This window comes from Thunnus thynnus, chromosome 8 (genome assembly GCF_963924715.1).
Source record: "Thunnus thynnus chromosome 8, fThuThy2.1, whole genome shotgun sequence".
Classification (NCBI taxonomy): domain Eukaryota; kingdom Metazoa; phylum Chordata; class Actinopteri; order Scombriformes; family Scombridae; genus Thunnus; species Thunnus thynnus.
This window is the reverse complement of record NC_089524.1, coordinates 32,109,049-32,122,640: the sequence shown is the minus strand read 5'-3', so window position 1 is coordinate 32,122,640 and position 13,592 is coordinate 32,109,049. Positions and strand designations below refer to the sequence as shown.

The 13,592-nt window shown below is 39.3% G+C and overlaps 1 protein-coding gene across 4 annotated transcripts in view; it reads right to left on the bottom strand.

The window, feature by feature from the left end:
- The window catches only part of LOC137188333 (spermatogenesis-associated protein 16-like), a 114,938-nt gene that overhangs the window by 26,313 nt on the left and 75,033 nt on the right, over window positions 1-13,592 (bottom strand). For 2 of the 4 annotated variants that reach the window (XM_067597955.1, XM_067597957.1), the window contains exon 10: window positions 77-160. The exons of 1 other annotated variant lie outside the window; for it this stretch is intronic. In XM_067597955.1, coding sequence (XP_067454056.1) covers window positions 77-160 — 84 coding nt within the window. Of the gene's footprint in view, window positions 1-76; window positions 161-1,867; window positions 2,063-13,592 lie in introns of those variants that run through there. One more of the 4 variants, XM_067597958.1, reaches the window with a different exon arrangement.

Below are 13,592 nucleotides of genomic sequence, written 5' to 3'. Positions count from 1 at the left end.
TGGTTCTGTCTGTTGAACCAGTGGTGGGTTTCAACAGTGTGTCTCTCTCTCTCTCACACACACATTCTCTCTTTACCTTAAGCATTTTATTCCAGACACGTTCAGTGCTACTCCTCTGTCCTCCCAGTTCATCCATGATGTCTGTCAATAAAGCCTGCAGCTGTAGAGGGTCACGCACACACACACACACACACACACACACACACACACACACACACACACACACACACACACACACACACACATACATACATACACACACATACACAAAGATTATGGAAATTCGAGTGGTGCCACTTTTTTTCCCCCTATAAACACACTATCTCTTATGAACACAGACAAACATACAATTTCCTGATCTGTACTTCCACAATTTGCCTGTCCATAATTCTGCCAAATTGCACACATACACACACACACACACACACACTCTCTCTCTCACACACACACACACACTTTTACAACTAATTAAAAATCCATTTGCTGGGTGTTAATTTTCATAGCCTGGTGGGCTCTGTACAATGTATGCCAGGCTGTCGCCAAACCAAATGCTCTGCCATTCAGACAGGATTTTACAGAGCTGACTCACGCTGAGACAGACAGATAGACATGCATGTGCTCCTGCTGATACTTTATTTCTGCATGTAGTCATGAAGTATTTTCTGTTGGTGCTCTCCACAGGGAGGTCAAAGTTCAGGGTCAGCTGTAGAGCAGTTGCCCTATAGCTGAGTAAGGATTCAGTGTTTTGGATGAGGGTACTTCAGCAGGCTGGAGCTTTGATGCTTAATTTCAGCAGTAAAAGCAATACTCATTTGGGGAAATACACTGGTTTTCTAACTTGCTTCCACAACTTCCAACCTGAGTCATAGCTATCACTGAGGACACTGAAGTCATGTCCTCTGTACTTTTTCCTTGAATTTGGGGATTTTAGGAACAAGGGGGAGGTGGTTACTTAACAGACTGTTTCCAGTATTTCAAGACTAATACGTGCTATTTAAATTGGACCTATATATATATATATATGTATATATATATATATATATATATATGTGTGTGTGTGTGTGTGTGTAGGATACTTTCTCCTTAATGTTTGGTCAAAGGGTCTTTGCTAAAAGTGAAGAATAACACATTTATCAAGTGACTTGCTCCTACTTGAATGTAAAATCTAGTAGTCTTGAATGAAGTAAATGTTAAGAGCAGCTTGCATTAATCAATGTACCCCGAGAGACTACAGTTTACTACATCACAGGGACTGGTGAACATGTAATGTACTAACTGACAGATGATGTCAGTGACGTGATGCAGAGTCGTCATGCTTGCTGTGTTACGGGGATTAATGGATGGTTGATATCAGTGCCAGAGAAACAAGTAACCAGGTCTATGGAAACAAGCCCAAAAGAAGTGACGTGGCTCTCCAAAAAAAAAAAAGAAAAAAAAAGATGACCTTACCCACCAGAATGTGACTGAGGCCACTTGATCAATTTATATATGTATAAATATATCATAAGCAAACATATCAAAAATACTATTATTTGTAATCTTACATTTTTCTTTTTAACTCTAAAGAAGTTGAACCAGTTTAATCCAGTCTTTTTGTTTTTTTTCTGTATTTTGCCCACTTATAGCCTGGCATTGTTAACGAAGTAGCTAAAGAAACTCCATCAATCGCAAGATTTTGATTGTAAATATCTCACTCACTGACTGTTACTTGTGTGTATGGGGGAAGGGGAGGGGTGGAGGAAACAGGGTTGTGGATGGATCCTCAACAGAACAAGCTATTATGCGTTTAAATAACATCAAAAACATCTGCTAAGGATTTTTTTGAAAGTTTTTTTTTAAGCATTTTGGCTTTATTAGACAGGTATAGTGGAGAGAGACAGGTGAAGGTGGATTACATTAAGGATTGGCTCTGAGCCCTTTCTTGTTTGCAATGGCGATGGACAGGTTGACGGACAAGATCAGGCAGGTGTCTCTGTGGATTATAACGTTCGCCGATGACATTGTGATCTGTAGTGAGAGTAGGGAGCAGGTTGAGGAGAGCCTGGAGAGCTGGAGTTATGCACTGGAGAGAAGAGGAATAAAAGTCAGTTGGAGCAAGATGGAATACATGTTTGTGAATGGGAGGGAGGACAGTGGAATGATGAGGATGCAAGAAGTAGACGTGGCGAAGGTGGATGAGTTTAAATACTTGGGGTCAGCTGTTCAAAATAACTGGGAGTGTAGAAGAGAGGTGAAGAGGACAGTGCAGGCAGGGTGGAGTGGGTGGAGAGAAGTGTCAGGTGTGATCTGTGACAAGATTACCAGCAAGAGTGAAAGGGAATATTATATATGTATGGTATATTGTTGGTTTATTGTATGGTTTGGAGGCGGTGGCACTAACGAAAATACAGGATGCGCAGCTGGAGGTGGCAGAGTTGAAGATGCTAAGAGCTTCTTTGGGAGTGATGGTGACGAGATAGACAGGATTAGGAATGAATAATTAGAGGGACAGCTCAGGTTGGACAGTTTGGAGACAGTGAGAAAGGCAAGATTGGGATGGTTTGGACATGTGCAGAGGAGAGATGCTGGTTATGTTGGAAGAAGGATGCTGAAGATGGAGCCGCCAGGCAAGAGGAAAAGAGGAAGGCCAAAGAGGAGGTTTATGGATATGGTTAGGTAAGACATGCGGGTGGATGGCAAAAGAGAAGAAGATGCAGTGGACAGGAAGAGATGGAAATGGATGATTTGCGACGGATGAGTCGTGACCCCTAACGGGAACAGCCAAGAAGTGTGAAGTGGAGAGAGACAGGAAGAATGGGATATAGAGAGAGGGGATGACATACAGCAATGGGTCTGGGTTGGAAATGAACCCTGGCCGCTGTGGTAAGGACTTAGTCTAACGTTACATGGTATGCGCACTAACCGGTGATCCACCAGGGCACAGCTAAGGATTTTAATGTTGGCTAGTACATACGTGGTTCTGACTGCAGGCAGCGATATTTGACAACTTGGATTAGACTTTCTTTAACGTTAGACATATAGGGAACAAGCCCAAATAAGCAACTACACTTTAGAAACAAGCCCAAAAAATTGCAACCAGTGACTACCAATATTTGTAAGCAACAAGCCCAAAGTCACTCATTATAAGTGGACAGCTGTGGTTGATATCAGTGTGGTCTCTGTGTTCAGCTGACAGATCGATCCAGAGGAGAAAAATGTGACTCACAGTAATTCCAAAGTTGTCTTATTGACATGTGTGTTCTTAGTTGCCTTGCTAATGTTAGCCATGGGTATGCCACAACTGGAGGATGTGTGAATCGTGCAGCTGAGGTCAGGACTTCTGGAGTGCTGTGTGCAGTCACTGAGGCTACGCTAACACTAACTGTTGGATGGTCAGAAAATCTTTCCAAACTGTATCCTGCTGGCTTGTTAAACCACAAATGTCTCATTTTCTATTCCTACATGTGTTAAATATAAAAGATGCAGGATGTGGGTTTGGAGGAGTTATTTAAAGGCAACTTTGATGGAGCTGACGGCTGACTAACAAAAGTAAAGTAACGACTGATGTAACAGGTTACTTTTGCTGCTGAGTAATGAGTAATGTAATTACTTTTACAATTAATAATATGTAATCAGTAATTGATTGCAATGTTCAAGTAACTTGCCCAACACTGTCAGCTGGGTTTTGTTAAGACTTACTTACTACAAGAACTGGACTTCTGAGAAGCTGCAGTCTTTCCCTAACCTTTTACTTACCTAAACTTAACCAAACATTTACCATAGAAATGCAGAGAATGCTCATATAGATCATTTTAGAAGATGCTGACAAACCACCTTTTTTGCTGTTTAGGTAAGAAGACTTGTTGATTGATTTAGAATCAACTTTTGGTGGATAGATTTGACATCAGCTGCCATGTTTTCCATTTTAAAGATTGGCTGTCCAGTGACACGGCAGTGTGCTGTACTGTATCTGTCAAATCAATTATAGAGGGTTCATGTTGATATCTGAGTGAAGAGAACTGTCAATCATCTTTTGCACAAATGGCTTGAAATGACATCTGTCTCAAGTTAAAGGTCCAGTGTGTAGAATTTAGTGGCATCTAGCAGAATGGACTTGGCAAAAATGGAATATAATACTTGCAAGTATGTTTTAATTGGTGTATAGTCATCTGAACATAAGAATCATTGAGTTTTCGTTACCTTAGAATGAGCCCTTTATATATATATATGAGGAGTAAATCCTCTTCCATGAAGCGTGCCATGTTGCACCGCCATGTTTCCCGAATGGACAAACCAAACACAGGCTCTAGAGAGGGCCTTTCGTGTTTTTAGTGGCCACCGTAGGTTCTTCTACATGTTTGGAAGGGGAGGGGTAGTGGAGGGGTAATCAGTTGGTTGCAACCTCACCATTAGATGCCACTAAATCTTACATACTGGTCCTTTAATTTATGCACAGCATTACCAGACCACAGTTGGAGAGAGGAAAATTGTGGGATGACTTTGCCATTAAAATTCTGCGTCAGTCTTCAGGGCACATGTACAAATAACACAAGAGAGAGATTTGTTTCCTCTTCACCTGAATTCACTGTAAACCAAATTCCTGAGCCTTAAATAGTTCCTCAAGAGTGACAGCCAATCAAAATGTCTTCAGTTTGGAGGGTTCATCATGTTTTTTTTCCTTGCGTGAACTTTGATTTACACAATAAGAAAGTAAATTACAAACAAACATACACAACATGTAGCCTATTCAAACACATCTGCTAAAACATCTTTTTTTCTGAGGAGGGAACTAAGCTTTTCACTTTTGTCAGCCACAGTTTGGCTTTTCTTGGGGCCCTTTCAGTCAAGCTGGATGCTGCGAGCTGTGAATTATTAAAAATCCTGAGAGAGGAGAGCAATTTGACATGGCTCTATCACATCTTGACTGGCACATGAATGCTGTATTGGACTATGAATGCAACAAATAAACACATTTCAAATTTGGGAACTTTTAAGATACCTTCAGTGCTTCAACAAAAACTGAAAAATGCTCTTTTGGGAAAAATAGCTTCTTAAAATGAAGGAGAAAGTCCTTATTCAGGTGCATTTCTGAGGCAGAGTCTATAGCTGAAGAATTACCTTCCAAAGCTAATTCATTTTGATTGATCCACCAGTTTTAAACACAACTTGCTTCAGATAATCTATATAAGCCCTTACATTTTCTTAAAATGCAGCCTTACATAATGTATCATTTTTGGCTTTGTTATCAGTTGGTGCAGAAAAGGCCTTTTGTTTACTTCGAACATATTTTTTTTCTTCAGCTATTTTATAATGTATGGAGCTCTAGTCTAAGTTTACTGAAGTGGGATAAAAGTAGATTCTACTACTTTTTCTGTAACAAATTTGAAATATGCTCTGTGGTGTTCAGAAAAACAAAACAACAAAATACATGTACTGTATATATTACAGCTAATATTATTTACTGTTCACTATGCTGTTGACACCATCTGTCTTTGCAATGATTCCAAATGAACCACCATAAAGTGTGAGTTCATCTTGGCATCTTGCTATGAGCATATTGGTTGCTGTACTTTTATTTTTCCTCAGTGATACTAAGTATTAGTGATACACAGTGGGTTTGCTGAGTGGTGGAAGCTGCTGTTTTTTATGTACACAGGGTTGTACCTTTTAACTTTTTATTAGAACCCAACAGATATTAACATGCCAATATTAGCTTATCACAGATGTAAGTAGTTGCAGTTCAGACATGCCAAAGATGTGTTTGAGGTAGTTTAGAAACAGCAACATTACCACAGTTTATCTACCAGAGAAAACTTAAGTGTTAAATGTGCTGTACAGTTTCCATCTTTGTCACAAGTCTTTAATTACCACATTGATAGATTCTAATCAAAAATGTTTGTGATTGTGTAATAAGCTATTAATGGCCAATATATCATTATCTGACATTCTAAAAACTCAAATATCGATGTCAACCTAAAAAATTCAGTATTGGTAAGACTCTACTTCTTAAAAAAAATCAAAGAACCAACTACTTCTGTCACAGTTGCTGATCTTTTGTACCAATTATTCAACTAAGAGAATTCTTAATGCCCATTTAGGAACATGACTCTTACTTCCTGAACCACCTGACACCAGAAATAATTCCTCTCTGTAGAGACTCTTATGTTGACCCTCCCCTATCTGTGCATCTCTTTATACTGTCAAGTATGACAAAACATACTGTGTTAATATATTTATGCAAACCTAAAAATCCCTTTGAAGATTAACTTACTTCCATACATACTCTGAATTACTCAAAGCAAACAGGGACACGCTATTTCAGTTGTAGATTACATGGGTAATACCTCACGGTCATGCATGTTTGGGAACAGAACTGTAAATTAACTTCTAAATTACTAGGTTTGCCATCACTGTGCCCTCCAGAGTTAATGCTATTAACTGATAAGTCCTCAGAGAGCCCCGACGTGACACGTGGAAAACTTTGGCTAGCGGGAAACAAGATGTTGGCTATTAGATGGAAACCTCTGCACACTTTCTTTCCTTGCACCAGTGGAGTGTGTCATTAATTGACATCCTAGCCATGGAGCTGCCCGCTGCTAGGATGAATAAGGCTGCCCAAGATGTGCTTGAGGCCAGGAAGGCAACACTTGAAGCAGCAAAGAGTCCACTTACATGAAAATTAACTTTCTGTGCTATCTTCAGAGCCACAGAGAAAAGGGGCGGGGTGGGTAATGGTTCCTGGGGGTGGGGGCGGACAGAGAGTGGATCTAAGGAGACAGACAGGAAGCAGAAGCGGACGACTGGGGTGGAAAATAAATGGAGTAAAGAAATCTGGAAGGTGGAGGAAAGAAAAAGGAGTAGGTTTTCTTGCAAAGGAGATCTGACCTTTAAAGAGGACAAGAGGACATCGTGTATGTGTGTGTGTGTGTGTGTGTACTACTATCTTTGGGAAGACCAATTTGAGTTTTAGACCTGGGGAGTGAGGACATTTTGGATAGTCCTCACTTTGGGACAGACTTTGAAGGGCTGTTTAAGGGTTAAGACTTCTTTTTAAGGTTATGATTAGGTTTCAGTCCAGTTTAGGGTTATGGCCAATTCACATAGAAAGCGTTTTTAGAAGTTTTTTTGACATCTGTCATTCGCACATGTCACGGAACAGAACGCTTCCACTCTATTAAATGTATCAATCCACACTGACTCTGAGACACGTGTGAGTGACACGCGTCTCATGGAGACTCCCCACGTTTTTTTACAGTCTGTGTCTATTTCTGTCATGTGTAGTGAAGTGTAATCTGCACAGACAGCTGTTTAAATCACACAAATATCCTGCTGTATATGTGTTTTGAACTTATTAATAGTATCTACATTGATGGATCAAGGCTCCCAGTCTGTGAGCGTGCCTGTTTTACAACAGGCAGATTCCCCTCACTCACTGTGGTTGGCGGGGAAATAAAATCAATTAAACGATAAATACAATTACTGTTGATTTCTTATCGTGGAGCCTAGTGGTGCAACGGATTGTAGTTGATCTGTGATCCGTACGGATTGCCCCCCACAGTTGGGGCACGCATGTGAACTGCGGATTAATTGCAAAATTTAATGTGTCATTTAAGACAACGTAAACAAACTGCTGTAAGTACAAGTCATGGACAGACAGCATGTCGCTAACAGGGATTTTGAAGAGCATTGACCAAAACAGCATTTAAGGGGTCCGTAGTGACATCTGCAGGTATGTTTACCTGCTGTTTAATGTGCTGCAGCTGAGCAACTAATTAGCTACATAGCTGCTAACTTAGGTTAGCGGTGCACTTTCCCCTGGTGAATGTTTGTTTGGTGGCTTGTTCAACAAGCTGAGCTGCAGGACAAGACGTGTGTTCATGTTTGTAAGTTTTGATGATGTGGACACAGGCTGTTGTTTCACTACCATGTTTAAAGGAAGAAAGTATCATGCCTCGTATTGCAATTGAATTTAACAATTGAGCATTGAATATTTTAAGATTTTATTTAACATTTAACATTTAAACATCTTGAATGTTGTTTTCATTTAAGACCATGGGCAAAAGTTCCTTGCTGTGTTTTACAGAATATATGGAAAGCAAAGTTTTATTCAACTCATGGCTGCTGCAGGCTACCAGCTCCAGGCTACATTAGATGCTACTAGCATCGTACACCGGAATCTCAGAACTGTCAACGGTTGAGTTGCATTGTGGGTAATGTAGGCACTAGGTTTTGACGAGGAAAGAAGAATAATGCATGAAAAGGTTCTGCTGCATCTATTTTAATACTTTTTAAAATTATTTTTGAAATAAATGTCTGTGGGTTTGTGAGTCATACAATGTTATAGGGGTGCAATGATAAATCATCATTCTTTTAATTACCTGGCTTTCAAATTGGACTTTTAGTGTTTTATGGTCTAAATGCAGTCTAAGTCATAAAATCAGTGTGAGGAAACTTTTTCTTAAAGTCTGAAGTCAAATGACTCAAGTCAGACCAGAAGACAGAGAAATGATGACTTCTTTAGGACAGGAATTCAGGGACTTGACCTTAGCTTGGGACTTACTTACAAACTTCACTTGCAAAACATTGACTGTGTCCCATCTCTGCTTGTATATACTTCCATTTTTAATAAAGACAATTGCATATAATCAATTAATATAAAGTATTGATAAGATTATGTCAACAATTTTCAGCCTCACTCCAAGACATACTGCATGATCTTTTGAAAAGCCGGTTGATTATGTTTTTACCTTCATCTATGGTCATATGGTCTGGAGACTGAAAGAATGAGATTGCAGAGGCAAGAGGCAAAATGAGTTTGCTTCGCAGGGTGTCTGGTTTAACTGTAGATATGGTGCTCAGATATCTGGATTCTGGTCACCACTGGAAGGAGAACCTGGGGCAGACTCTGTCCATGCTACTGGGACTGAGAATGCTTTAGGATTCCTCATGAAAAGCTAAAGGACATGCTTGGGGAAAGAGGTGTCTGGGCCACGCTGCTGCCAGCATTAACCTGGACTTGGGTTATTGGTGAAAAATGAATGAATGGAACTTTCAAAAAGACCACAAGTTGACCACATGTTTTTATATGTTGGCTTAATGTCAGTTTATCTGCACATTGTATTTTACTAAATTTGGTTTTTAATAATTACTTGTTCTATCATCTGAGGGAATAATTAAATTACCTGTCGTATTAAGATATCAGTGAAACTGTCGCCTGTAGTTTATTCATTGGGTTTTTCTTTTCTGGGTCTTTCTTTCTTGGGTTTGTTCTTGCTTTCTGGCCAATGAATGTTAAACAATTACGTGGTCAGTATTCTTTGGCACTCAGCCTGAATTTCACTTCTTCTTTGACTGCCTTTTTGTTTTACGTCATTCATTCATTCATTGAACTTTGTTTTTGCACTAACAAATCAGTAGCATGACTGCAGAGATAAGTAAAGAGTATCCATTTCACCATATAGTAAACATTTTTCACAATGATCTAAGAAATATGCGATTTTTCTCTACAGGTTGTCAAACATTAGTTATTTAGTCCATTTGAACCTGGTTGGTTTTCCACCTCAGTACGATCTGTTTTGGCAGATCCAAACACAGCAATCGTATTTGAATGCAGACCAGAACAGCACCAAGCCCATTCATAGGTCTGTCCATTGCCGGAACATGATCTGACCTTGATCTGACCCAACTACAAGACATACTCTGGAAGTTTGAGCTAAACAGCTCCTTTAGCCAGGTGTGCTTAGCATACTGGGAAGCAGATGAGCAAAATCAACAGTTGCTAGCTGCTGTAGCTGGAGAATGAATTGATAGGACCTTTGTTCCTATGTTTGTGTTCTTGCTCCCGTCCCAGACACATCTAACCAAGAAGCAGACATGTACTTCTAGTGACCAAAGGAACAACAACAGTCTATACAGCTGCGTTGATCTCATCTGAGCTTGTCATTTTTGTGGCAATCTTTCATTGCTACTTTTCATGGATACAGCTGGGTAGACTGCTAGCAATGTAGGAAACAACAGCAGCCAATGGGCTGCCAATATAACAATACAAGGGTGTCCAACCTATTTTAATGAGGTAGAAAGTTTTGTGTTTTTTAACTGTAGTAATGTTTCATTTGTACTGGCCAATCCAAAATCATTGGATTCAGGGTCCAGTTTGGTGTCATGGTCCAAGTTCAGTTCAGTCAAGTTCAGCTAACGACAAATCAGTTAGTCACAATGAAGAAAAATGGCTTTTAAAATCTGTGATCACTTATACTTTCAGTATGGCACTTATACTTAATAAAGATTGATGTCTGTCTAGAATACGCTAAACTGTATTTGTATTAAACAAGAGTCAGTTACTGTTGTCCATATCTATATATCCCTAATTACAACTAACCACCCAACTACACTTCCACTGCTCCACACACACATGCAAACACACTCATATTTTCCTGCTTCTCTTTGTTTCAAACACATGCACATTTGTTCCTCACTACAGTATTTCTCTCTGACACGCAGCTCCTCTAATTCCTTACTTTAGTCTTCTTATCACAACATGCACATGCTCCCACTCATTGACTTTTTCACACATGCACAAACATGCAAAAAAACTCAGCAACGGACAGAAAGAAGGCCAGCCTCTGCCTTCTGATTCCTCACTCTCTTTCTCTCAGTTCATAAATATTAAAGTGCAGGCCCTGCTTATTGCTGTGCATAATTCAAGACTTTATTAAAACAAGCTAGCCTAGTTCTCTCTCTGTGATGCTACTGTGCTGTTAAAAGTGTTCCTTGATGATGCTTACATCCATGGCACTGGAGGCCATCCTGCCACACACACACAGACACACACACATGCGCACATACATGCGCGCGCACACACACACACACACACACACACACACATACACACACACACAGGCACATGTTTCTTTCTATACTTTTTCAGACCATCCATAGTTTAAACTCACTAACCCTTAACTGAAAACAGGAAATTCTTGTATTTGTCAACCTCTGTGTTATTCTCATATTATTGTCATATGACTATTGGTCATCAAAACATTATTACTCCCCTCCTTCACTGTAGAGATTTGGGAAGTGCATATTATGGCAAGATCATATAATTTAACAGATATAATCTGTCTTTGAGTAAGACGGTGTTGCCTAGAAACTCCTGTAGCTATTAAGTAGTCATGTGACTGAAGTGGACAGGTCTCTAGGAGACAAGGATGCACACAAGTGTGCATCATCAGCAAAATCATGGCAACATAAGTATGTTGTTTCTCAGGATTCTGTAGAAGCAGCATGTACAGGCTAACCAGAAATAGACCAGGTATTGATCCCTGAGGTACTCCATATATGATGTTATATTTCCACCTAAGGTTCTCAGGAGATACAGAAAAACGTCCCCCCTGAGACAGGAAATCCTACCTACTTCTGAACCTTTTGAAGTAGAATGTCATGATCAATTGTATCAAATGCTGCACTCACTCACAATAACACTAAAAGAGAAATGTCACCATTGACACTCACACTTTGAGAAAGACTGTTCAGTACTGCTGTTGGCAGGGAGACTTGATTGAAATGTTCTGAGTAGTTGACTGATGGCCAGGTATTCAACTATGGACAATCTTCTCCATAATTTTGCTGAAGAACAGTAATTGTAGAGGCAGAAAATAAGGCAGACTCCTTACAAAAGATAAATACAGCAACTTGGTTTTATATATTTGGCAAGCTCTCTGCTTCCATACAAATTTCATACACAGTGCTTGGGTTTAGTCTGAGGTTGTAAACAGGAAAACAAAGTCACTGTGGTGCTTGAGTATGTTACTTTCCTGCATCTGCTTTCATACATTCTCCACTGCCAAAAGCAGAGAACTTTCAAAGGAGTGCTCATAAGATGTCATACAGATGGCCTTAAATGAATATTGCCAAATTCAAATTCTGTTTACTCACTTTCATAAAGTGTGGAAACTTTTAGCATGGTAATAGATGCTGTGTATTGTTCTAAAGTTGAGATACATACTGTATCTTGTTACACAACAGTATACTGTTATGTACTTTGCATGGGGGTTTGGGTTTGACAGCATATTATCATATTAGTATCCAGTATCAAATGAACTTTTTGAATCTGAATCCTTACAAATCCTATTTGACTCCACTTAGGTTCAACTTTTAGATTTATAAGTAGTTAAAGTAAAAGGTAACTTTTGGCTCCAAAGGCAATAACAGCAGCCTAATTAAAATTCACAACCTGAAAATGAGATGAACAGTAGGAGATTCACAATGTTGAAATAAAAGAACTAGCCCCAATTAATTTTGCACACTGTATTTTTCAGCTATTTGACCTAAATACTGGAGGTCCTGATTCTGGGCTGGTAAGGTGGAAGCTTAAATTATTGATATGATCTGCATGAAAGGTTAACTGGGAAACTGACGTGTGATTAGCAAGATGGTTTCACTGTTCAACCATGTTAGAGAGTAGTGTTTCTTTCTCCAACAAACAATCTTTGGTTGAGTACAGAAACAAGCTTGCAAAGAGGGCAGAAACTAGACATTAGTTTATAGGTGGCCTTTGGGCAATTCAGTTAAGACATTGATAATTAGCTGCAGCTGATATAATTTGATGATTGCCATTTTAACTGGTGGAAGTGCTGGTCAGCACCAGCTAAAAATGAGAAGCCTACTATCTGAATGAATTGTGCATTGCACTTTGATCAGATATTTTGTCTCTCCTAATTCTTTTGTATTAGCAGCGATTTAGTCTTGTAGTTCAGCCAATCCTGTATTTTATCAAACTGGAACCAGATCCAAAACAGAATCTGCAATCAAACCCCAAAGCAATTACTTTGGAGTACAACAATTTAACCATGAGATGTGGGCAGACAGATCTGTCACTTTTGGTGATAACCGAAAGTAGTTGATCCATGATCTGTAAGGATCACCCCCCACGATTCGGCACGCATGTGAATCGCAGATTATCTGCAAAATTAAATGATTTAATATCCCATTGGAGACAACGTAAACAAACTGCTTTAAGTACAAGTCATGGACAGACAGTGTATCTAATGGGCCCGAAGTGACTGCAGCTGAGCAGCTAATTAGCTATCTAGCCTGCTAAGTGATGTTAGTGGTTTAACAAGCTAAGCTGCAGGACAAGACGTGAGTTACCATCAAGTTTTGATTATGTGGACACAGCCTATTGTTTCATTCACTACTGTGTTTAAAGGAAGAAGGTATCATGCCTCATATGGCACTTAAATTTAACAATTGAGTATATTTTATATATTTTAAGATTTTATTTAAACATTGGGCATCTTGAATGTTGTTTTCATTTAAGACCATGGACACAAGTTCCTTGCTTTAAGTGTGTTACAGAATAAATGGAAGTTTATATTTGTCTCTTTTTTTTTTCTTTTTTTTTTTCTGATCCGAAAAATGATCCGATCCGTGACTCAACACCGTGATATAATCTGAACCGTGAGTTTTGTGATCTGTTGCACTTATAGTCACTTGATGGCAGGAAATGAGACAGAGAATGTTGTTATCCATCAAGATTTGTTTTGGCATTTCTTCGACTCATTCTTTATTCTGGCCTAGCGCCTATTGAGAATTTAGCAACATGGACAGCAAAA